The sequence below is a fragment of the Aspergillus affinis genome, assembly GCF_023601865.1.
Source record: "Aspergillus affinis strain CMG 70 chromosome Unknown NODE_9_length_501208_cov_87_169129, whole genome shotgun sequence".
Taxonomy (NCBI): domain Eukaryota; kingdom Fungi; phylum Ascomycota; class Eurotiomycetes; order Eurotiales; family Aspergillaceae; genus Aspergillus; species Aspergillus affinis.
In genome coordinates, this window is record NW_026515790.1 from 394,759 (window position 1) to 418,818 (window position 24,060).

Genomic DNA, 24,060 nt, shown 5'->3' on the forward strand with positions numbered 1-24,060 from the left:
ACTAAATATGTGGTCCCTCATACTGAGGTGACTGCGTATGTTTCCGAAGTTTCACGCTTACCTGCATGTATCCGTCTGTCGTTTGCCCAATGGCAGGCGGCGAATGATAGAGTTGCAAATGTCTCGCTGCTGCGTTGATTTCCTATTCTGGCACTCTGGCTGAGGTATTCACCCCCCGGTTGCCACCTGGAGACTCAGGCACCTTCCCCTGTTTCTACTACCTGCCTTCTCCATCTTCCTTCCTCTTTCTTTCCTCTTCCTCCCTTCAACCCCTCATCATTATCGTCACCATCATCACCTGGGGCCGTTTCTCTTCTCTCACAACAATCATCTACTGAAACAACATTTTAATCATTCCGTTTCCTGTTGTTTGACCCCTTTAACATTACGGCCAATCCCTTTGACACCACGTCTCTACTCTCAGAGTCGTGTCTTGTATCTGCACCCCCTCACATCATCACTCCCCTATCAAAAGAGCACGCTCTCCCTACAAAGCAGTAGGAACATGGCTTCAAGTTCACGCTTAACCTTCGCATCTGCCTGGGGATTTGAAACCACAGCGGTATGATCTTGGCTCCTGCTGCAGAAGTCCACTGTATACTTACCACAGAGAACCCCTGAGCAGGTCAAAGAGCTTGAACAAGAGTTTAGGTAAGTTCTTAGTGACCTGCAAAATTTCCACCAATAACACTAATCGTTTCTAGGAAAACCGGTGCCTCTGAATGTCATGGTGACTATAACAAGTCAGATGATGTGAGTGGAATGCTAGTTCAATCTATGTCGCTCTCTTAATAATGAATATCCTTGGCACTAGGTTCTTGTGCTTCAAGGACGGTTTGAAAGTTCTCTACCCCGGGCAGCTGAGATCTTGTCACGTTACATCGAACAACAGGAGAGCAATGATCTCCTTGACGTAAGCCTCACATTCAACCAGAAAATGATCTCATTGATTGACTCTTAATTCTTCCACATCAGATCCCGCGTATCTACCGTCTCCAAGTCCCCGAGATACTGAAAGACGACCCGATGCCCGTTCGGAGCCAGGACACTAACGCCCAAGAGGGTGACCTCTTGGCTCTTGGTCCCTCCCCCATGAGGGTCACCAAAGCCTGGGCATCATCTGAAGGTGGCGTGGGTTGTTTCTCGTGTCAATTTCACGACATCCTCTCGGAGATTTCGAAACTGACAGGCACGGAAATCGCTGTTTCCGAAGACCTCAAAGGCATTCAGGTGTCTGGAAAAAACGAAAATGATGTGGATGATGCTTTGGCGAAAATCAGCAATGTTCAGGAACCGCTGGTACGTGATCGATAACTTTTCCGATCATTCCCCCTCTTCTACTGACACTGTGACAGAAGCACATTTGCAACCCGCAAGTGATGAACATGGCAATCTCGCCGGACAATCGCCTCCAAATGCAATATTACACCCGTCTAAACTCGGCCGCCAAACGCCGCATACTCACTGACTCCGATCTAAGTTCTACTTCAAGCCTCTACCAAAGCTTTGTGACGGTGTCCATCGCCTTTGATAGTGAATCCCAGGCGAACAGATTCCCTGTGAACCTCCTCAACCCCCCACGAATTGGGGACGGGCCCGGCGAGGAGTCGCGGGTCTGGAATAACTTTCGTTTTCAGGAATTCGGAAAAGGTGATCAGTTCAATGTGGTAGAAGTCGTCGAAACTCCTCGTTCAGAGGCTAAAAGCTCCCCCGTCGAAGTTTCTCCATCCCATAGATATCTCTCGGCTGCAAAGGCCTTACAGGTGGATCAATGGGTGAATGAAAGGGCTGAGATTGATCCAGTTGGGCCGGTCCCTGAGCTTGCTTCCATTCCACAGCCTGAGACTCAGTACGAGCCGACAACTGCTACCAACACCATGAAGCCACCTGGAATAAAATCACGAAGGGTCGTGGCTCCGGTGCAAAAGCTGTCTTCATCCTCATCAAAGTCCACGGCATCTCATTCCAAGCCGCTCAACGCCCCGGTAAGCGACGAAAAAACCAACAGCCCACGAAAAAAGTGGAAAATGACTTACGAAATCAACGCCGGTGCTAATGCATCGCAGACTCCTGGTCTTGGTCAACCCAACAAAGAAATTAACAAGCGTGAGGGAGCTGTCCTTGGCTATGTAGCATCTAACATCCCGGCGGGCAAAGCGGAACTTGCGTCGGATTCCGACGCTCCGAAGAACGCAAACAATAAGCCCATTCGCATTCCGGACAACCATAGATTCAAAGCAAATGAAACTTCGTCTGGGTCGAACAGAAAGCCTCGGAAAGGTAGTGAGTTGATTGATACGTCCGTCCCAGCTTGCAACGCCAATGCCAATGTGCTTCCTCGTCTTTTTATGGATCAGCCTGCCCTAATCCCAGAGAGATCATCCGGCGGTAATATTCCCAAAAACAACTCCGACAATGGTGCCATATCATACAAGGCCAACCACTCAACTGACCTCGCTGGTCTCAGCTTCGAATCCGATGGCTCTTCTCCCAGCCCCAACAGCATTCCATCGAGCAGGGAAGTAGCATCCTCCAGTACCGACATTTCAGAGCCGGAGGAAAGGCTTGAGCGGCTGAAGAAGACTCGTACGGGCCAGATTGGGATGAAACACATCAATGAAGTTGATGTCTTCACTCCCCACAAGCCTAAGTCCAAGCGCCATGCCAATCAAGTATTCTCGAAGGAGAGGCTTGAAGAACTGGACAGGATTGATAGACCGGAGATAATGCAGTCAGCTGACGACGAAGTCGCTACCCGTAAATACCACCTTACCATGAAGCAAAAGACGGCCAAGTCTTTTGGAAAGGCGAAAGGTAAAGCTGAGGTGAAGGCCAAAAGACAGGCCACTCTGGAAGATGCCTGGGGTCTCCCGAAAAAGCCAACCAAAGGGGCTGAGGGCGCATCAGGGATTGAGAAGGTTGACGGCAAACCAATGAAAGGCGCCAGAGCTTCGGGGGCGAAACATGAGCAGCTTCAAGCAAACGAATTGCGTACGAATGACAACATCAAACATCTCTTTAGCGCGCTGAAGCAAACTTTGGAGGCTGCTGAGTATTTTCCAGGCACAGTGACTCTAGAGTTACAGTTCGGCCTCCTACTAATTCCCTTGTTACCCAAAACCTATCGTGAAAATTCGATGTCCGTTGACGAATGGACAAGAATCTTCCAGCCCCAAACCGGTATTGCACCCCCAACCACAAAGTTCATCAGTCGACTGACGACATCTGGATCTGATGTTGATCACATTGTGGACTTGAAGACCTCTAAAGCGGAAGGGAAACGGCGCATATTTGAGCAGGACGCCAGCGAGTACTCCGTTCTCTATGAATATCATTGTCGGACCAAGTCGGACAAATTAATCATCATGACGGTGAACGAACAGGGAAAAAACAGCCTTAGATATCCGACAACCGTTCTCGGTGGAGTCAACTTGCACTTTCCTGGGCAGACCTGGGACGCTCACTTGGGTGTGAGCGGTGGCTTCACATACAGGGAGGGAAGTGACCCAGAAATCGAGAAAGCTATTCAGCACCTAGCGGACCATTGTTGGGTTCCCCCAAACCAAACTCTTGCTCAGATCTTCACGAAAGTCCCAGATGGAAACACCATTACCATTGACAAAGTTCTTATGAAACGCCTGACACGCCATCGGCATATCCAGGCCGAATCCAACGTCAACCAGGATATCTTCCTGCAGGTGACGGAAGTCCAAGATCTCATCATTGGAACTTGTGACACAGACTCGCTGGTCAAAAGAGCCCGATGCTTGTCACTTCTAGACATGCTCAAGGCCGGGCGCCAGTGGTACGAGGTCTCGTTGGTCAGTCCTGCCATCGAGGCTATCTTGAAAGCTAATGCCAATATTGAGTTCGGTGAACGTACTGATGACTGGTGTGCCACTGACCTCTTGGGGAACGACGCATCCCTTACTCATGACAAACCGGCTGGTTCTGTCGAGACTCACGCCCCAATTTCATTGAGTCCCGTTGCATCCGCCATTGGAGATGCTGGCATCGGAAATCTTTTCCGTGTGGCCAAGAATATCATCGGCAAAATGGACGGCGTGGGTTACTGGAATTACAACCCTCATGCTGACACAGACGTCATGCCACCTCCCAGTTCGCTCAGTATTCCTCCTGCCGCTACTGCTCTTACCCGTGCGTCTCTCAGAAATTTCGCAGTCAAGTCTGACACAAAGAGTTTCAGTTTCGAGGAATTGGAGAGTATCAAAGACGTCGGCTGCGCCGCTGTGGATGTTGTTCCCACCAAGAAGTCCTCTCCCATCCCTTCTACCAAACCGATGGAACAGACTGAAGAGGTATTCTGGTGAACTTTTTTCTATGTGCGCTTCCAATATGAATTGCATCCAGTGCATTGAACTTTCCTGAATCTTTTTCTTTGTTGATGATGGGCATCTTGCTCTTTTCTGTATTCTAGTCGTCGACTGTCCTCTTAGTTGAGCAGGCAGAACAGTTTACTTCATGGAATCTTGTTTTTTCAACCCAATTGATTTGTGCTCGGCGTATAAAAGCGATGCTATACCAATTACCCCCGTAAATGTGATTCACAATCAACCAACGACTTTTATAGACAAATCCCCCAATGGTCTATACTATCTAACTAGTATCATCATCTTCATTTAAAACCAAAGCAGATCATCAGGTGTAAGTGCAAATCGAAAAAGGAAATGATAACAAGCAATCCAAATCTAGATGACCAGAGTGGAAGAGTAGAATAGAAAGAAGGGGGGGAAAAGACTGAACCAATCTATCTCATCTAGATCTATTCCTCATCCGGCGCATCATCCACACCTCTCAACCAAGCGCCACGAGCATCAACAGCCGCCTTCCGCACATCCCGCTTCGGATCATCCAACACCATCTTCAACGACCTCAACACCTGGTTCTTTACCGGCAGCAACGGCGAAAGCGTTCCCGCCTTCGCGACAGCCGGCGCATCAACCGAGGGTGTCTGCGCGAGCAAGAACAGACATTTAAGGGCGTCGGCGCGCAGACGGGTTCCGTTGACGGGTGCCGCAGAGCTAGACCCGGAGGACGCGGGAGGCATGTATTGGGTGGTTTGGAGCAGACGGGTGACGAGGCTTTGGACGTGGCCGCATTTCTCGATCACGGAGACGCCGTTCTCGCGGATGATGACGGCGAGGGTGGCGAGGGTTGCGGAGCGGACGGCCTGCGAGTCGGCGGTTTGGAGGTCGAGCGTTTGGAGAAGGAGGGGGAGGAGGGTGGGGAGTTCGGGCATCACGAGGGATGGGGAGATGGTGGAGAGGATGCCGGAAAGGGCGGTGAGGTGGGCGGGTTTGATGTGCGAGGTTGAGGTTGAGGGGTCTGAGGAGGTGTTGGAGTTGACGTTGACTTCGCGGATTCGCGTGGAGATCAGGGGTACGAGGGTGGTGAAGACGCGTTGCTTGGAGAGAAGACGGATGTTGGCGCCGTTGGCGGGGGAGAGGACGTCGTCGTCTCGGAGGAGGATAGCGAAGCCGCGGGCGGCGGTCGTGCTGGTGGCTTCGTCGGGGGAGGAGAGGAGGGCGAGGAGAGAGGTGAGGATTTGGGTGGTATTTGGGGCGAGACGGAGGACGAGGGCCTTGGAGAGCCAGAGGGTGGCGGCGAGTTTCTCCGGGCTAGGTTTCTCGGTTGCGACGGCGTCTTGAGGGAGGAGGGAGTCGAAGAGGTCCGTGGCGATGCCAAGGTCGCTCTTTGGTAGGAATTTGTTGACGAGAAGAGCGAGGTGACGAAGGAGCGCGATGTGTGTGGCTGGTTCGCATTCCGTGACGGAACGTGCTGCGATATCAGAAAGCAGAGCAGACATGTTAGGGCTGCTGTATGGCAGCTTGTCACAGTCCGCTGGGAGTCCCGCGAGAAGATACGTGGATATGACCATCGTGCGTTGTTGGTTGGCATCTGCGGATTGCGCAAACGGGACAGGAGAGAAGCTGTCTGCCGGGGAAAATAGGGTGTAGACGTTCTCTGCGACCTCGTCCTGCTTGTCTCTGGGAAGCGATCTGACAATAAGATTGCAGAGTCTTCCGAGGATGTCCAGCACGGTGATATCGGTCAAGATGCTGTTCTTGGCTTTGCCTGACGCTGACTCGGCCACACTGCGACACAGGCCGATCACTATCTTGTCATAGTAGACGCCCAAGTTCGGATCTTGGTCTATCTTCCTTTGGCTCATGACATAGAAGATGGTCAAGATGATTGCTCTGGGATACGCCGCGGAGCCAGGCTGCTCCTTCTGCAGCAGAATTGTCAACTTGCTCAGGAGTCGTCGGACCAGGGTCTCGAAGATGTCCTTTTCAACGCTGATTTGCGCCAGGTTCTCGAGTGTCGTCAAGTAATCAGAATCCGTACCCTCATCAGAGTCGGGCAGCGTTGCCACAAAGGCAGGGAAAGTGATGTCCATGATAAGCCTTGACTTGTACTTCGAGAGCTCGGCCAATGCGGAGATAGCCTCCTTCTTAAGGTCATCACGGCCCACAGACTCTTCCTTGAGAAGGATCTCGTCAAGGTATTGTACAAAAAGTCCAATTTCGTTATTCTGGAAATAGTTGCGCAAAGTAGACAGGCGCAGAAATCCCTTCAACGCGGAAACTCGGAAGGACACCTCCTCTTTGATAACCCCCATTAAAGCCTGGCCAAAAATATCCGAGAATTGGTCTTTAAACTCAAGAAGAGGGTTTTCGGCAGCAGGCTCGGGATCCCGCGATGTCCATTCTCCAAATACTTGGATAGCGGAATCGAAGAGGACTATGAGAGTCTCCAGCAAAGCTCTTTGTTTGGCAATTCCTTCGGCCTCCTGGTAGATAGTCAAAAGCGGCGCAACAATGGTTTGTACCGCTAATGTGAACGACACGGCAGAGGCGGTCGAAATGGAGCCGAGTATCTGTTGAGCTGGCTTCGCCTGTTTTTGTTGGGGCTCCTGCAATTGATCATTGCATTCCTTAGTGATTGGTCGCAAGTACTGTGCTAGAGGCAATTCATCGGAGACCTGCGTGACACCTTCAGATAGTCGCTTCGTGATCTTATTTAAAACATCCAGGGAGAGATCGGAAAGGAATTCTTCTTGTGCGTTGAGGATCTCAAATTTGAGAGCATCCCATATAGTAATCGAGAATCTGGAAACAGTATCCGGGTCATACGAGCGGACACATGCGATCAACGCGTTGAGTGCGTCTTTCTGTGAAGAGGTTAGATACAACCAACCAATGGAACCAGAAAATCTCTCACCTTGACATTCGGTGATGTCGAGTCCAGTTTGTCCAACAATGCAGGGATGGCGTGTGGAGCGAACTGGCCCGTAGACGAGATGCAATCCTGTAGACGGCTCTTCAAATCCTGCGCGGTGATTCCATATGGATCGTTCGGCGGAGGCCTAAACGTGATAGGAAAATAGTTGTACACAGCATCGAACAGAAGCTACTCATATCAGCTAATAGAACTAAGACCCCAAATAGTTAATGTCACTTACTTCCGCATGGCTCGAGACATCCCATTCGATCATCACCACTTTCAGAATCGAAAACACGAGCATCAGGTTCCGAGGGTCTTTTTCGCCCGTCATTAAGTCCACAACGCCAACCAGAGACTCGTCTCCCATTTCATGAAGAGCTAGACAGCGTCAGAACCAGGGGAATACCAGCTTTGAGACGGACATTTTTCAACTTACCGGCTCGGTGGTTGGACATCAATTCATTGAGTAGCTGGTAAACCTGGAATCGTTGCGATTGTGACCGAGACTGTAGTTCTTGGAAGTGTTCAAAAATGCTGTGCGAATGTCAGCAAGCCTGCGCTCCTTGGCTGCACATTTCCCTCTTCTCAAGTCGAGTGCAATGCCGACAGATGAAGAGCAGAAAGGAATGGACTCACGCTCGTGCCACCTCCGCTGCCAGTTCCTTATTGAAACGGTCCAGTCTCTGCAACGTTTCCAGTCCTGCAACAGCACCTCCATCCTCGATACGATCGCTGAAGAAGGTCGTCAGGACCTGGATCTGTTGTCTGGTAAGGAACTTCGACGGCAGCGCTATGATCACGGCGGAGAGGTAGGAGACAGCTTTGCCTCGCAGAATCGGGTCTTCGTCATTGACATATTCGCCCAAAGACTGTACAACTTCGATGAGGGTCGTCTTCTTGTTCTCCACATCTTTTATTGTACCAAACAATAGTTAGAAAACAACCATGTTCATGTTCTTGATAGCGAAAGGATCCTCGCGAGATAAGTAAGTCATCGTACCTTGAGCAATTCGTTCCGCAATCTGCTTTGCTTCCTGCTTGTCATGGTCCACTACCAGCAGGAAAGTCTGCAACGCCGACATCTTCGCGATGAAGCCGTGTGATGAGGGGTAATGCGAGAGTCGATTCCCCCTCCTCCGCGACCGGAACATGACGCTTTTTGTGGCCACCCTTATCGATAAACCTGAGTCACGTGCTCAGTCTCCTCAGTGTTCTCCGCGTAGCATCACGTGCCACCCGGGAAAGGAAAGGGGACGGCCAGTTGCGTCATGGGTCTTTTGGTGAAGTCACCCCAGCCGATCGACTGATATATATTTCTACTGATCGACACGTCTTCCTTCCATCATCTGCCCAAGATGCGGCACATTACCTGGACTCCCATACTTTTAATATCGGTCATAATCTGCTCGGTCTCTACAGCCTGGAGCATTCCAACCTTATCCCTTCGAAAGCGTATTCCCCCCGTGCTTAGCGATTTACCCCCCTTACGTCACGGCGAAGATTCACAGCAGAGACGAAGTCTCAGTATCTGGCTTCAACAGCAAGAGCCTGGTATTGGTAACGCTCATCCTAAGATCGTCATGCCTCCGTCTGGAAATACCGGAGAGGGCGCCAAAGACCCCAAGGGCGCTGACCAGAACAACCCCATCATATCCGACGTGCTTCCGAAGACGCGCGCCATCAATATCTTCGCGCGACTCACGCGGGACTTTGAGTCCGTGGAATCGCGACTGAGTGATGCGTCGAAGAATCTGACGGTCCTGGCGCCGCGGAATGGTGCGATCATGGATCTACCTCGCAAGCCTTGGGAGAATCCCGATGACTACGCCCAGTTCGGAGAGGCAAATGCCTATGAAGGGCAAGATGGACAGGATCGGGCTAGGCGTAATCTGAAGCGCTTTGTCGAAGCTCATATTGTCACCGTCAGTCCTTGGGAGGAGGGTGTCGAAGCGGAAACACTCGCGGGGGATAAACTGCGGTGGACGAAGGACGGTGATAAGATCTTTGTACGGGATAACCCTTCCTTTTCTTCCCCTGTCTGGCTGAGGGTAGTCATACTAACATACCCTAGATTCAACCTGGCAACGTCGAAGTCGAAAGCGTTGCGGAGCAAGTATCGAACGGCGAGGTGTGGGTTTTGAACGGCGTGATCAATTACCGTTGATCTAGATTAGTATTTGATAATGACTTATGATGCGATGTATTTGCTGGGCTTTTTTTCCACATATTTTTCATTACGGCGTGTGACAATCTTTTGGTGTATTTACGATGTGACTTTATGATATTAACCTAACAGACTTAGAGAATCTACGCCTTTGATATCATTATCAAACCCTTCTTCATTATCATTCGATGTAGCGAAGTATCAATATGCTTCTAGATCTTTTGAAATTCAAGGCAGTATATAGAACATGGGAACTGTCAAATTGCTTTGAGATGTTCGGTTTCAGCGGACCTCCTTGGAGCTGAGGTTGTGTAGTATTCTCTCCTCGATACCATTGAGGATGCAGAAATGCTCCGCAACCTCCAGGTTCTCAGCTTCACTCTGGTATAATTTATCGGGGTCTTGACCGGGTTGGAAGGGATTCATTCCAGCGGCCGGGTTCATGCCAGCCATCTGCTGGGTCATTTGACTAGCGGCTGGTTTTTCAGACATGTTAGCGATGTCACAGGCTCGGACGGCTATGGGGATAGAGGAAGCCGGAGGTAGACTTACCGTTGTCACTACCCAAAATAAAGCCAAAAACGGACTGAAGACCGAACAAGTTCAGGAAATACCACGACAGACTAGAGACCCATCTGACATCCAGATCACGGGTCATGACACCAGACTGAAGCATCGACTTGAACCGAATAGTGAGAGGGAAGGGCAATTTCACTGTATCACTTGCATCAGTACACCGAGCATAGACCTCGATCGAGCAACTTAAACAAGGCAACATACAGATAACGAATCCGGAAAAGAACGCATTAATCCAGCTCATAATGAGCGTCTGGGGGATCATCATCATCATATTGCCCTTCATCATCCCCATCATCGCCTCCATGCCCGCGGGGTCGGTCATCGGGTTAGCCGGCGGCTGGCCGCGGTTCTCCGGGTCCTTCAAGAACTCGCCTTTCTGGTACGCGGAGACCAGGTAGTTCTTCCGAAGCTCGAAAGCCTCCCGTGAGAGGACCGCAGAGGCATTGTTACGCAGATTGACACCGCGGATGAGAGACAGCCGCTCGCGAGATTCAGCCATAGTGGCCGGGGGCTTCGGGGGATTGTTCATCAGGACGGTGGCATAATGACGAAGAATACCTGTCAGGATCTATTGCACATAGTTAGTTTTCGGTATCGAGGCGATCATATGAGTATCGATTAGGAGGAGGCGCACCATGACAATCGAGATGGGGAATAGGATCCAGTAGCTTTTGAGCGATCATGTTAGTTAGGGCTTCGCGGGCTTCACAGTGCCTAATTCGCAGAACTCACAAAAGAGCCGGATCCCGAAGAATCGTCTGCTCGACCCCTTGCAATGCCATGATGAACGAAGTTAATCGCGAAAGATTAGAGGGTGGCGTTGGTGGGCTTGACGTTGAGATGAGATGAGACAACGGAAGCTCCCAAGATTCGGGTCGGTCCTCACGACGAGAGCGGGCTTGGCCTAGCGTGAGATCTCACGCCGCTTTAGCTCCGCTCTCCGCGAAAGGGACAGCTCGCCGCAACGCCCTCGTCTTATAAACAGTCCACCTTGAAAGGTCCCTCCTTGCACAACAGTCCAATCTTTTTGCCTATACTTCTGTCTTGATTCTCCTCGCCTGGATCTTCTATTTTGTGATCCTCAAAATCCTACAAATGGCGTCCGCACCTGCAGTAAAGGTGCCTGTTTACTCTGGCAATGGTTAGTATTGCATCCCCACGGCTAGTCCATTCGATTGCTCGCAACTTCCCCCAGCTCCCAGTCCTTCTTGCGCAGCTTTCGCAGCCATGTCCGTCTACTAAAACACATCTGCAGACCTCAAATCAACCACCGATGATTCCCTGGCGCCGTACTTGACCACCCTCCCCCAGCCGTACACCTTCGCCCAAGACCATTCAAAAACGAACGTCCGATTCGTGCTAGGCTACACGGCCGTCTCCATCGCCGCATTTACCTTCTACGCTGATCGCAAACTGGGATGGGAGGCGACAACGTCGCCCTGGATCCTGGCCGCCGTAGGCTCATACTTCATCCTGAACACCATCCTCACATTCTGGGTCTGGTTCGTTGAATCCGGCGAGATCTTCCGAGGCAAGCGACAGTCTGGCGAAACGGTATGGATTGCCCCAAAGAGCAATAAATAACCCTCCCAATACTTGTTTCCTAGTTCCTAAACTAACGCGGTACTGGTCAGATCTCCATTCGCTCCTCCAACAAGAAATTCTCGCCCCTCTATAAACTCCACATCCAGTACACATCGTCATCCAACAAGGTTCTGCAGGAGAAGGAGATCGAGACTTCCTTCACGACTTGGTTCGCCGCGGACGGCACTTTCCATCCGAAGCCTCTCCAGCAGTGGATCTCGAATGAGATCGAAGTACTAGGGCTTGCGGCGAAGGAGCTGGAGAAGAGGAAGGCTGCGCGTGCTGGGGCTTCTGTGGCGGCTCTGGAATCTGAGAACAGCCAAGAAGATAACGGTGCCAAGAGGAGAAAGTAGACTGTGTCGTGAGTAAAGTGTTTGGAGGGGACGACGTTTTGAAAATACAAAAGTGGACTTGCTTGGGTACAATCTCATTTCTGTAATTGTTATTTCCTATAAGCCCTTTTTTAGCCCGAGGTCTGGCGGGACACAGATTATGAAACAAAAATTTATTACTATTTATTGCATAGGAGTGAGCATAGTATGGACGTATGTCTGCTTTGGATGTTACAAGCTTCGGGGAAGGACAAATATTCGAGATCAATGAGATCAACGCAGATAGGAGCTGCAAGCTTATGCTCATTTTGTACAATCGTTTATGCGAGTATATTTATGATATAAGACAGCAATAAAACAAATAGAAGTAGTAAAAAAACTCTATGGCTAGAATGGCTTGTGCGTGATATCATTTTCCATCACAAGGTATTATATCGATCTCGTTGAAATCATGAGGCAGCTTCCAGGGTTCCTGGGCGCTCAGTGGCCTGGGCAGGCTTAACATCATCCAATCTCCGGTTCTGGATGAGTCTCTGTTGCGCATGGTTAGAAAGACATGTTCCCTCAAATACCGGGAATAGGTATACTTACCAGAAGGTTCCTGAGAAGGACGACGATGGTAACCTTTCCGGTGGAAGGCACGAAAAGGGAGGCCTTCTCCTTGACTTCGGGTCCGAAATTCTGTTTATGACACCATGTGTTAGACGTTGGACTCGCGCATCAATCACATGGGTATTTAGGGCGTTTGTCATACCTTCTCACTGGAGAAATTGACACACACGGCACCTTCTCTGAGCAGGCTAGTATCGAACTTGTAGGAGTCTCCAGGGACACCAGAGATGACAACGTCACACAGCGGTGCCACATCTTTCAAAGTCTGGCCCTCTAAGTCGACAACCTCGTGCCGGCCCTTCTTGATGCCTTCGCCACGGGTGAACTTCTGGACACCAGTCACGTCTACACTGTAAACACAGGCGCCGTCGTTGGCCAACAAGGCCGCAAGAGGACGGCCCACGACCTCAGACCGATTCACCACGCAAATCGTGTGTCCGAAGAGTCGATTTCCGTAGGGCAATATCGTGTTGTAGACCTTGAGGTGCTCTAGGATTTTGATGATGGCGAGAGGGGTGCATGGCAGAATGCACTTCTGGCGCTTGGTCTCCGGGTCCAGGAAACGGATGTTCTGGTACATGTTGAAGATATAGCGGTGGCTGAGACCCTCTACATCCTTGGAGACGTCGACGATCTGCTGCAGGTACTGGTCTTGCCGGTTGTTGAAGATGGGGTAGTATACGATGATGCCGTCAACGTCGGAGTCGACATTGGCAGCTAGAATGGCCTCTTCGAGGTCCTCGCGCGACACCTCACGAAGGGAGTAACGGAATCCGCTGTAGGGGGGGAACAACTACGTTAGCTACGATGTGATTCATCACGGTTTGGCACCCCGCGCTCCGACATCGCAAGTCGCGAAACGGGCCCGTGTCCTTCGAGAGAAGAAAACAGGCCCCATGGGAGCCATTGATATAAATGGCAATAAACATGAGAAAGTGCTCACTTTTCTTGACAAGTCTTCTCCGTCCACTGGGCATACATGAGTGCCGCAGGGTCATTGTTGGCCAGAAAGCCCACAAGGTGGGGTGGCTTTTCCAAGGTCCGGACGCCCTCGAGGACCTCCTCAAGTAGACCGTTGGAGACATGCTTCGAGAGCATGACCTTGCAAGTGGCCGGGGCCGCATCTGTATTGGAGGCCATGTTTATAGGAGGTAGGTCTTATAAGAGAAGAGCTGACCGCGCGTGAACCAGGAAGCTGCTTTGGATAACTTGGGTGGAGGGGAGCCGGAATTAAATTTTTGGGACGGAAAAGACTGCTCGCTTATCGATAAAGAAATGCCGCATTCGGACCTCGACGCATCCCATCAGGCCAGTGGTTTATGACCAACCATCGTACAAATCAGTAATAATTGAATTGGATTTTGGCATAGGGATTTTAGTTGTAATGAGATTTGATCTGTCAATAGGCGTTGATAATTGTGACGTACCCTTTCAATCCGAGCCAGCCGCACAGAGATACCTTAGAATATACTTGCAAGTCCACGATCGATTACTAGCTCATGGTTGTGTATATTTAAAAAGCAGTCTAGTGTCCAATGCTCAAAGACCGAAAATGTGATTGCTGAGAAAATGGCTCAACCAAACCAGAGAATCGGCGAAATCGGAGCTACAAATCGCCAATGTCAACATAGGCCTCTACGTCATTCTACAGGGATCCTAGAGCAATTCCAAAAAGAAAGTAGGCGAACAAAGGAAATCATATTTGGACTGCATATATGGAGACAAAGGAACTCCGATAGAAAGAAAAACTGGGTATCAAAAAGCCGTTCCTTGCAAAGGAAAGCCAGAGCCCCCAGTTAACTCCTCCTAATCCCGTTCCCCTGTTGCGCGAAAAGATCTAAACGTACAGGATATTAATCGTATCTGTCTTTTTTTACCGTCTCACTATTGTACCTTTTCTTCATAAGCTACAAAGGACCAGGTTGCAACACCAAAAAGGACATCCGCTGAGGTTCCTCGAAGGCTCCAAGCCAACCCGAAGCTCTGATTGAAAAAGAAAAGAAAACAGTGGTCTCAAATTGTACAAGCTAACTTGTCTATACACATAGAGTCAGGAAAAAACACAGTACACGGTTGTTTAGTCACCCAGTTGCCTTTTGCTCACCTATGCGTTGAAAGACTTGTTGAAGGCACCGATGACCTCACGGAGCTGGTTCTCGAGCTCCTTGGAGACCTGGCCCTCCTTCTCGATGGTCTCCTGGATCTCGGGGTGGTTGCTCTTGAGGTGAGCGAGGATATCGGCCTCCCACTGGAGGATCTTGGCGACGGGGACCTGGTCAAGGAAACCGTTGACACCGGCGAAGATCAGGGGAACCATGTCGGAGACGGCCATGGGGGAGTACTGCTTCTGCTTGAGCAGCTCGGTGAGACGCTCACCACGGTTGAGGGTCTGCTTGGTGGTGGCATCGAGATCGGAACCGAACTGAGCGAAAGCGGCGACCTCACGGTACTGGGCCAAGAAAAGCTTCAGGGAACCAGCGACCTGCTTCATGGCCTTGACCTGGGCGGCGGAACCGACACGGGAGACGGACAGACCGACGTTAATGGCGGGACGGATACCCTTGTAGAAGAGCTCGGACTCCAAGAAGATCTGACCGTCGGTAATGGAGATGACGTTGGTGGGAATGTAGGCAGACACATCACCACCCTGGGTCTCAATGATGGGCAGAGCGGTAAGGGAACCACCACCGTGCTTGTCGTTCATCTTGGCGGCGCGCTCAAGGAGACGAGAGTGGAGGTAGAAAACGTCACCGGGGTAGGCCTCACGACCGGGGGGACGACGAAGCAGCAGGGACATCTGACGGTAGGCGACGGCCTGCTTGGACAGATCGTCGTAGATGATAACGGCGTGACGGCCGTTGTCACGGAACCACTCACCCATGGCACAGCCAGTGAAGGGAGCAAGGTACTGCAGAGGAGCAGCCTCGGAGGCAGTAGCAGCAACGACGATGGAGTACTTCATGGCGTCGTTCTCCTCGAGGGTCTTGACGAGCTGAGCGACGGTGGAACGCTTCTGACCGACGGCGACGTAGATGCAGTAAAGCTTCTTGGTCTCGTCGGAGGTGCTGTTCCAACGCTTCTGGTTGAGCATGGCGTCAAGGGCGACAGCGGTCTTACCGGTCTGACGGTCACCAATGATCAACTCACGCTGACCACGGCCAATGGGCACCATGGAGTCGACACACTTCATACCAGTCTGGACGGGCTGGTTGACGGAGCGACGGGGCAGGATACCAGGGGCCTTGAGCTGAGCACGGCTCTTGGCCTTGGTGTTGGTGGGACCCTTGCCGTCAATGGGGTTACCCAGAGCATCGACGACACGGCCGAGAAGCTCAGGGCCGACGGGGACATCAACCTAGGATTCGAGTTTAGCGTTAAATTTCGAAGGGGGTAAATTGTTTCCAAAAAGGGAGAAACCTACAATCTCTCCAGTACGCTTGACGGTCTCACCCTCCTTGACGAGACGGTCGGAACCGAAAAGCACGACACCGACCTGGCCGGCTTCCAAGTTCATGCACATACCCTTAACACCGGAGGCGAACCTTTTCATCCGTCAGTCACGCTAGGTTCATCACTATGGGACAAATGTGATATCATTAGGGATACGTACTCGACCAGCTCCTCAGCCTGGACGTTGGTCATGCCATGGACACGAGCAATACCATCACTATTCAAGTAATCAAGTTAGTCAATTGGAGCCTGTTGCAGAGGCCAAAACAATCCATGACGTCGTGGTTGGAGATGATTTTTTTCGATGATTTTGATGATGCCGTAGCCGTGCTCGAATTTTTCAACTGGGGTAAAAGCGGTCACGTACCCGACGGAAAGGACACGACCAGTCTCAGCAAGGCCGGCCTCCTCCTGAACACCACGGATTCTCTGCTCAAGGATGGAAGAAACCTCGGTGGGAGCAGCCTTGGCCTCAGCAGCGTAGGTACGGACCTGCTTGGAAGCACCGGAGAGGGGGCCGGGAACAGCCGCGCGGACCTGTAGAGAGACGCAGAATTTGTCAACGACCGACCACGACAACCACAACGCGTGAAAGGGAGGTAAGATGTATTGCGATGGATGAGCAAGCCATTCGAGGCCTCATTGAGATGACTTCTCGGATGGCAGCCGCGGAATTGACGAGATGGGCGACGAGATGGCGACGACCTGGGCAGGGATGAGACTCACCGAAGCGATCCGGCCGGTGGCAGAGGCGGCCGCGACGGTGCGGCTGGACTGCCGCAAAGCGTTTCTGAACATTGTGATGGGGGTTCAGAGGAGTGGGAGAGTGGTTTCTCTGAAGGAGAGATGTAATTGGGGGGAGGAGGAGAGAGGAGAGAGGATTGTGGATGGATGGAAGGAGAGCTTTGTCGTCGGGGTTGGGAGGAATCTCAGAACGGCACTAAGCCTAGTTTGCCGAGCCTCAGCAACCTCCGAAGCCGCCCTAGTGCGCTCACGGGACTGCCAACCCGCCCTTTCTGCGGGTGTCGGTTTCCACGACTACAGCTCGACCGAGCGTCCAGCTAATTTTTAGAGTCTGATCGATATGATCTCTACGCTTTTCTCGCTTTTCTTACACTCTATTTTCGCCTGGGTGATGGGGGGTGGGAAAGTCGACAGGAGTGGAGGTGCTGGGCTCGGTTTGGTTTTCTCCGGCTATCCCTCTTTTCTCCCTTCCCTGGCTTCCTGCGGGCCACCTGGCAATCTCAGTTTTCGCTAGTTGTAATTTCTCGGATCTGCGGATCCTCCGTCCTGGTCATTGGTTTAGCCTGCTGACTCAGTGCCGCCCATTTTCGTCACGGCAACAGCACTTCTTTCTGGACTGGAGACCGTGCTGTTGAGACTTGAAATGGGCTTGCATAGTTGATGACTTCTTGATTCTAATTTTATTTATGTTATACATTCTCTTTTGGTAATGGTCAAATTATATTGTGATACTATTGTCTATTTTCTCCTCTCTACGTACTCGATCGTCGGTACGGTGTAGGTAGCTCATAATATATATCAGGGTGTTGACGGTGTACACCCCAGGTGGATATCGTCGTTCGTGCGGTGAAGAATTCCATTCCGATTTAATATCTTGCTCGTGTGTTTTTCTCCGTCCTCCGACCTCCATGTTTATTTATATCAAATACACCGGTTCCTTAGCTCCCTTCTGCTCGGTCCCTCCGTCACCGTAAGCGCCATCTACTCGACTCTCGGGACAGCTCAAGCTGTACGAATGCTGCATTACGTAACACCAAATCGCTAAATCCAGTACCTAGCAGTCCGCTGTGCATATACATCACCAAATCAACAACCAACAATGACAATGACAAGCAACTTAAAAAAAAAAAAAAATTCACACCGAATTCAACTCAACAACTCCTCGCGAAATCATTTAGATCCAACAACCACAACTTGCTCAACCAGTGGAAGAATCTGCCCCCCATAACAGGCTCATTAGGTAACTATGGTTTGAAAATGCCAGTGGAGGACAGTCTCTTCGCGACGCGCAGATGCCTTCGAAGGTCTACTGCTTCGCGGCATCCTTGTTTTTCTTCTGCTCCCGGAACGTCGCGATTTGCTTGTTGACGCTCTCGTCGTATCGGGCCTTCAGTTCCGGGCGGTATCCGAAGAAAAACAGAATCTCCATCCAGACGAACAGAGGAGCCAGGAGGAGGGCCTGAACCAAATTGTCCAGCAGCGCGGGTGCCCGTCCTTCGAAGACTCCATGGCCGACGAACTGCACCAACCACGACGCGATATGGATACCCCCAAACCAGTAGTTCATGCTGGGCCCGTATGTGATGAGGAGATGGTTGGCGAATGCGGCGCCTCCGAGCAGGAACGGCGCGACAAGGGCACCGGCGACGGGTTCCAAGAGGATATAAAATGTGGCATAGATCAACGCGCCAATCGTTCCGACATTAGCCGGGAGATTTTCGAAGCGTAGGACATCGGGGACATTAAAGAGAGCGGGGGAGTTGGATGCCTGATGGAATCGATTATCGTCAATATCTCTCCTAAGTAGAATTTGGCGAAGACAAAGGCAAAAACATACCAGCGCAATGCCCGTAAATAAGAGGATTGGCACACAGGTGATATGGATGGCAATGTTTACCTAAAGGCCATGAGTGACAACGGTCGGTCATAGGGGGGTACAAAGAGATTTACAGGATTATTATGGTAGGCGCCGTACTGGAAAAGTAAGCAGGTGTCCAAGGGTGATCATGATATGTTATTCTCATCCATCGAGTGAGACGAAAGAACTCACAAAGAGAAGCTGCCTTTCCAAGTTCAAAGCCATGTCGATTTCTGTTTGGTTGGCTGTCTCAAAGAAAGAGAAGACGAAGCTGGCCGTCTGGATGGACCTAAACAATGAAAAAGACCTTTCGAACTATTTTACCGACCACCGTTACAAATTCATACAGCAAGAAGTATTGCCAGATCAGGCCAGCCAAGAGGTGGAGAGGGCAGGCATTTTATCTGCGCTGAGGCGACGAGGCATTTGCTCTGGCACAGACGTCATGTGCAAATGGCCAGAGACCGAGGATAATGTATTCTGATAACGAGTTATGCAGTCGTATGCAGCCGCCCGTGGGCGTTGGACAGGTATGGTACTGTCATGTAACAAACACCGCCCTCAGGCTATCCAGGTCATGTGACTGACTGCAGCTTGTGCTGATCAGACATGGGCCGTCATCATTGTCTGCCTCGAGTCGATTTGCTTGTATATACCCAGCTCTTTGCCCCTGCCCTTCTTCACAGGCAGTGAATTCACTATATACTAACCCTACTACATTCTTTTCTAGCAACTGTGCGCTTTCTCTTCGGGGCAATTTTTTCTGCTTCTTGTTTGGTCATGAGCCGTGAAGCTCTGTTAATGGGCGTGAATTGAACCTGTTCGTATTTGTTCGGTATTCTCCTTTTCGCAGTCACAACTCTTTCGCCTGAAACAAAAATCTCCTTGCACCCGGTCTTCACATTCTAAGAGCCACTTTCAGCCAGCAATCTCGAGTGCGAATCCCACCAGATATCTAGCTTGCGACCAGAATATCCTCCCCGCCTTTGACCCGATTCGTGTCGCCGCGAAGCCTTGCGCCATGTTCTTCCTCAAAGAAGAAACCAAAGTTATCACGCTGCATCCGTCCTACTTCGGGCCCAATGTGCGAGAATACCTGATCAACCGATTGAACGAGGAGGAGGAAGGACGATGCACAGGTGATCACTTTGTGATCTGTGTCATGGATATGGTCGATATTGGCGAAGGGAGGGTACTTCCAAGCGGCGGACAGGCAGAATACACTATCAAATACCGCGCGATTATCTGGAAGCCTTTCCGAGGGGAGACGGTATGACTATGTTCCGGGAGGTTGGCAATACCAAGTGCCCTCGAATGCTGACCCAGAGCTCGGCAGGTCGATGCCATAGTTACCTCTGTCAAACCCACCGGAATTTTCACATTGGCAGGCCCATTGTCGGTTTTCATTGCGCGGAAAGTATGCTTCATCAACTGCAGGTGACTAGCCGATTTCCCATGCTAACAGAACCCCCAAGAATGTCCCCTCCGATATCAAGTGGGAGCCGAACACGATACCTCCCCAGTATACGGATCATGCCGATCAAGTTATCGAAAAGGGGACCAGTCTGCGACTCAAGATTCTCGGTGTCAAGCCGGATGTGGCGGCCATCAATGCCATCGGTACCATCAAGGAGGATTTCCTAGGGTGAGTCTTTGCTATGCTTAATGGCACTACCCAAGAGACCCCGCTAATGTGTTTCCCCCACTGCAGACCATTGTAAAACAATGTCGACGAGCAATGAAATCACAAAAGGACAAGAGGACAAACAGCAGAGGTTGCCCAACACATTTTTCACGATTTATACCAATAATACCACCGGTAAACATTTAAGAAGCCTTTTCTTTTTCTTTTCCCTTTTTTGCTGGAACTCCTGCCCCTTATGAAGGGTTGGATGCGAAAAGCCTCTGGTCCCTAGAAAGATGCGATTATGTTCATGGGTTGATCAGCAGATATCCCTTGAAGGTACGAGCCCATGAAACGAACATCTTCCATGGAGCAGAAAGGCATGTTTTCCTTAATCCCTCGCAGAATGAGAGTGAATGACCCCCAAAAGATGTCTGATGCAGACTTGAAAAAATAAAGATAGAATTCACATTGATCTAGCTATTCTGACGATGCGAGCATGGGATGGTTGGGAATTGAATCTCGAATTTTCGATATGTCTGAGCCATATCTACTAGGTAGGGAGATAACTTATTCCATAACCCCCATAGAATAGCTTGAGTTATCAATTACATAGATCTCACTACTTGGGAAGCCTCCACGAACAATCCTCTGGCCCTGCTTGCAGGAACATATGATTACTAGATAAGAGCTGGAAGCGCACATATTAGTCCCTACCGTATGCACGCCTGATGATGCTCTATGCGAACGTACAGCTCTCCTATCTATCAACCCTCTCGTATGAAGTATAACGTGTCTAACCATTCCTATCAACGGCCAAGTCAAGAAGGGCGGTGGGCATGTCTGTTATCTTAGAGGAAGACAATATACTGAGATTGCAGTGTAGCTTTGTTGCTGGAAATGCTGAGCATTGGATAACTATTACTTGAGGACAAAGACAAAGCAGCAGAATCCTATCTTGGTATTCATTAGCGCGGGAGTAGCTTGGAATAAGGAGGGTATAGCGTGTGATCCATGGCTCAATCATTTCTTTTCTGTCCAGAAGCATTTGGACTAGATACACTACCAATTGAAGTTGAGATAACCTTTTGATTATTACTAAATCACCGATTGAGGAAGTAGAGGCTCGGTGATATTTCTATTCCTTTTCGCTGGAGGTCAAAGCCTAAGGGCTAAGGATACAATTAGGGTGTTCAGTGGTGATTCGTTCTAAAGTTCGTTAAATTAGTATAAGCAATCGCCGATTGACGGTTATACACATTTGAAAGAAGCCTAGGGAAGAAGATTCCATTTCCACTCTATACGAATCCCTGTCCGCCTTTGGTTTCATATGCTGCATGTCAAGGTACCGATGGCATGGAGCCGGTGGTTACACTAGTGATTTCTCACTGAAGGCATCCTGACGGTCATGGCACTAGTTCTCTCTGGCCCACATGGCTATTCTGAAGAATAATCTGGAACAATAATGAGCTGGAAGGGAACAGACAGAATATCTGTAGGACGCCATATCACATAGTAGTCGAATCTGCTGGTTCTGCATGACAGTATGAAGAGTAGAACCGAGGGTCTACAGTTCTACAGTTCTACAGTTCGGAACCAAGGATAGATATGTGATATTGAAGAGCAGACGCAGTTAGGAATGCGCATCTTGGCATGTCCGATTAGGTTGAACTAATCGATATTTAGTCCGATAGTGCAGTTGATATGAAGATCGGTGATACGGGGAAACTGGGTTGGAACCGTTAGATTGAATGGAAATTGGAAGTAGACGTCAAGACCTCAGCAACTGGGGTAACTTGACGTCGGATCCATACTCCAGGCACGGCCAGCACTAGGCAACCATCAGAACCGTAGCGAAATAATGCACTGGACTCAGGGATATCAGGATCGCCCGGGGCGGCGGACATGGGCAGCACCAGTGTTTCACCTCTCGCTTGCCCCGTCTCTCAGGCAACTGCGGCCCATGTGATTCGCAGCCCATCAATTTCACGTCGGTTCTTCCTGTCTTGTCCCCCTTGCGACTGCCACTTCTGCCTTCTTATCTGTGGTTCGTGTCTTCCTTTTCCAATGAACTGATTGATTCTTTGCTTGTGTTTTTTTTTCTTTTCTTTAAAACCATTTCATTCATTCCCATCTCCGGTGTTCTCCTGGTCTTTACACACTTCTTCATTGGCCACCCCTCCTTTCCCTTTGGCTACCCCAGTTTCCACATTCGTTTCCGATAAACATCTCCTCTAGTCTTCTGCGACCATGGCCATTTTGAAGGACATCTATCAGAGATTCCTGGTGGGCCCCAGACCTGCTGCTCTGGCCCCCGATGTCTCCGTGAGCTACATCACCACCACGACCAAGTTTGACGGTGCCGACGCCGTGCTCTCTCACCTCACCAAGCAAGATCATGTTGTCAAGCGCAAGTCGGAGCAGGTCATTGCTGGCATCGAAGGCGACAACTCCGTGTGTGTGGACGTTGAGACCACCTTGGAGTTTGTCTCTGGTGGGGGTGTCTATCTCCCATCGCTGGATGATAATTTCCTGGCCGACCGCGTCGCGACTTTCCCCACGGTATGTACACAAACAAAACCCCCCTCCCTCTGCCTGCTACGCATGCTGTGATCTGCTCTGGGGACTGACTCTTCCGATATTTGACAGCTTCATGTCGTTCATTTCAACTCTGAGAACCAAATCCAGCAGATCCGAATCTATTGGGACCAGGCGTCGCTACTGAAACAAGTCGAGGTGATCGGTGTTCGTGGTCGCGGCTGGCCCATTCGGGAGGCGAAAGAACAAACGCGCTTCATTAAAACAGCCGCATCGCTGGCTGCTGCCCCTACGCGCCGTACGAACCAGAGTAACGACGACCCCGAGAACGGTGATGAGTCTAGTAAACGTGGCTCCCCCGGAAAGAAATATATTAAGGACCCCCACGCAGCCGGATCCCTGTACGAACTGCTGTCGCCCGAGAAGGACCGCGCCGAAGCCGTACGCGCTCCTCGTGCCCCTGCCTCCGCGAAGCCTCCGCCGCGTGAATACAATGAACTCTTCGTGCACGCCGACGACCCGGATGACGAAGATACCCCTGACGCGACGCCTTCCAAGTCTAGGAACGTTGCTCCCAAAGCCGGGGCAGGAAGGAAATTTGGAGCCTCGCGCATATTCGATGACGATGCGACCGTTGCAGCCGAAGGCAGCCACCCAATGATCGCCTATCGCGCCAACCCCAAGCGGTTCGATCATTTTGAGATCGGAGCAGACAACAGCCAGCGTGAGGTTCAGGAGGTGCCCTCGCGTCCAGGATCTCGCCATGTTCCGCACTGGGATTTCGACGACTTTGCGACGCCTGAGAAGCCCAAACGCCAACCTCGTGGCGAGGAAATCCGTCATTTTGGCTGGAGCGACGACGAGCCTGAGCCCACGCCCGTGTTTCAAAAACATGTGGCCCATCCTCGCCGCGACGCGAAAACCCACTTCAACTTGACCGGCGACGGCGAAGACCAGGAGAAGAACAAACCCCGCTACATCCGAGCCTACGGAAACAAAGGCATGTCTCTCTACAAGAACCATATGTATGATGACGCAGATGAGGATAAATCCAATGAAAACGTCCCGCTTGCATCAGCCCACAACGGAAGGGAATTCGAGAGCCACTGGACAGCCGCGGACGAATCTCCTGTCGATGGCAAGTCCAACGAAAACAAGAAGCCTGTGGGCGCAGATCGCCAGAAAGCGCTCAAAAACATGGAATCCCAATGGGAAGCCTATGACGAATCCCCTCAGCCCAGCAAATTCGTGCGTCCGCCCCCGCAGCGTCGTGCCTTGCGCAAGGTTAACGAGAGAAGCTGGGGGATGGGTGACGAATAAATCTCCG

At 50.8% G+C, this 24,060-nt stretch overlaps 10 protein-coding genes across 10 annotated transcripts; 5 read left to right on the forward strand and 5 right to left on the reverse strand.

Annotated features, from left to right (window-relative positions):
- Positions 1-505: 505 nt before the first annotated feature.
- KD926_011730 (uncharacterized protein) lies at positions 506-4,331 on the forward strand (the record flags this gene model as incomplete). The annotated part of the gene is made up of 6 exons (XM_053096253.1): positions 506-562; positions 611-651; positions 705-753; positions 815-913; positions 976-1,299; positions 1,356-4,331. 6 exons carry the CDS (start codon positions 506-508, stop codon positions 4,329-4,331), a joined length of 3,546 nt encoding a protein of 1,181 aa, XP_052959740.1.
- Positions 4,332-4,783: 452 nt separating this feature from the next.
- Positions 4,784-8,330, reverse strand: KD926_011731 (MET18/MMS19 family protein; the record flags this gene model as incomplete). The annotated part of the gene is made up of 6 exons (XM_053096254.1): positions 4,784-7,195; positions 7,246-7,434; positions 7,487-7,626; positions 7,685-7,782; positions 7,885-8,158; positions 8,249-8,330. 6 exons carry the CDS (start codon positions 8,328-8,330, stop codon positions 4,784-4,786), a joined length of 3,195 nt encoding a protein of 1,064 aa, XP_052959741.1.
- Positions 8,331-8,603: 273 nt separating this feature from the next.
- KD926_011732 (uncharacterized protein) lies at positions 8,604-9,412 on the forward strand (the record flags this gene model as incomplete). The annotated part of the gene is made up of 2 exons (XM_053096255.1): positions 8,604-9,254; positions 9,320-9,412. The coding sequence occupies 2 exons, from the start codon at positions 8,604-8,606 to the stop codon at positions 9,410-9,412; spliced, it is 744 nt and encodes a 247-aa protein (XP_052959742.1).
- Positions 9,413-9,694: 282 nt separating this feature from the next.
- Positions 9,695-10,773, reverse strand: KD926_011733 (ER membrane complex subunit EMC3; the record flags this gene model as incomplete). Its single annotated transcript, XM_053096256.1, has 5 exons — positions 9,695-9,888; positions 9,965-10,126; positions 10,193-10,559; positions 10,626-10,659; positions 10,724-10,773. The coding sequence occupies 5 exons, from the start codon at positions 10,771-10,773 to the stop codon at positions 9,695-9,697; spliced, it is 807 nt and encodes a 268-aa protein (XP_052959743.1).
- Positions 10,774-11,086: 313 nt separating this feature from the next.
- On the forward strand, positions 11,087-11,928 carry KD926_011734 (signal peptidase complex subunit 2; the record flags this gene model as incomplete). The annotated part of the gene is made up of 3 exons (XM_053096257.1): positions 11,087-11,132; positions 11,247-11,545; positions 11,626-11,928. 3 exons carry the CDS (start codon positions 11,087-11,089, stop codon positions 11,926-11,928), a joined length of 648 nt encoding a protein of 215 aa, XP_052959744.1.
- Positions 11,929-12,356: 428 nt separating this feature from the next.
- Positions 12,357-13,659, reverse strand: KD926_011735 (methylenetetrahydrofolate dehydrogenase (NAD(+)); the record flags this gene model as incomplete). The annotated part of the gene is made up of 4 exons (XM_053096258.1): positions 12,357-12,440; positions 12,499-12,588; positions 12,662-13,295; positions 13,463-13,659. The coding sequence occupies 4 exons, from the start codon at positions 13,657-13,659 to the stop codon at positions 12,357-12,359; spliced, it is 1,005 nt and encodes a 334-aa protein (XP_052959745.1).
- Positions 13,660-14,623: 964 nt separating this feature from the next.
- KD926_011736 (F1F0 ATP synthase subunit alpha) lies at positions 14,624-16,767 on the reverse strand (the record flags this gene model as incomplete). Its single annotated transcript, XM_053096259.1, has 5 exons — positions 14,624-15,874; positions 15,941-16,061; positions 16,130-16,186; positions 16,337-16,506; positions 16,696-16,767. The coding sequence occupies 5 exons, from the start codon at positions 16,765-16,767 to the stop codon at positions 14,624-14,626; spliced, it is 1,671 nt and encodes a 556-aa protein (XP_052959746.1).
- Positions 16,768-18,019: 1,252 nt separating this feature from the next.
- Positions 18,020-18,796, reverse strand: KD926_011737 (2-hydroxy-palmitic acid dioxygenase MPO1; the record flags this gene model as incomplete). The annotated part of the gene is made up of 3 exons (XM_053096260.1): positions 18,020-18,481; positions 18,551-18,610; positions 18,764-18,796. The coding sequence occupies 3 exons, from the start codon at positions 18,794-18,796 to the stop codon at positions 18,020-18,022; spliced, it is 555 nt and encodes a 184-aa protein (XP_052959747.1).
- A 796-nt stretch (positions 18,797-19,592) lies between these two features.
- On the forward strand, positions 19,593-20,292 carry KD926_011738 (DNA-directed RNA polymerase II subunit RPB7; the record flags this gene model as incomplete). The annotated part of the gene is made up of 4 exons (XM_053096261.1): positions 19,593-19,841; positions 19,908-19,988; positions 20,047-20,216; positions 20,283-20,292. The coding sequence occupies 4 exons, from the start codon at positions 19,593-19,595 to the stop codon at positions 20,290-20,292; spliced, it is 510 nt and encodes a 169-aa protein (XP_052959748.1).
- A 2,153-nt stretch (positions 20,293-22,445) lies between these two features.
- On the forward strand, positions 22,446-24,053 carry KD926_011739 (uncharacterized protein; the record flags this gene model as incomplete). The annotated part of the gene is made up of 2 exons (XM_053096262.1): positions 22,446-22,757; positions 22,845-24,053. 2 exons carry the CDS (start codon positions 22,446-22,448, stop codon positions 24,051-24,053), a joined length of 1,521 nt encoding a protein of 506 aa, XP_052959749.1.
- Between the last annotated feature and the right edge of the window lie 7 nt (positions 24,054-24,060).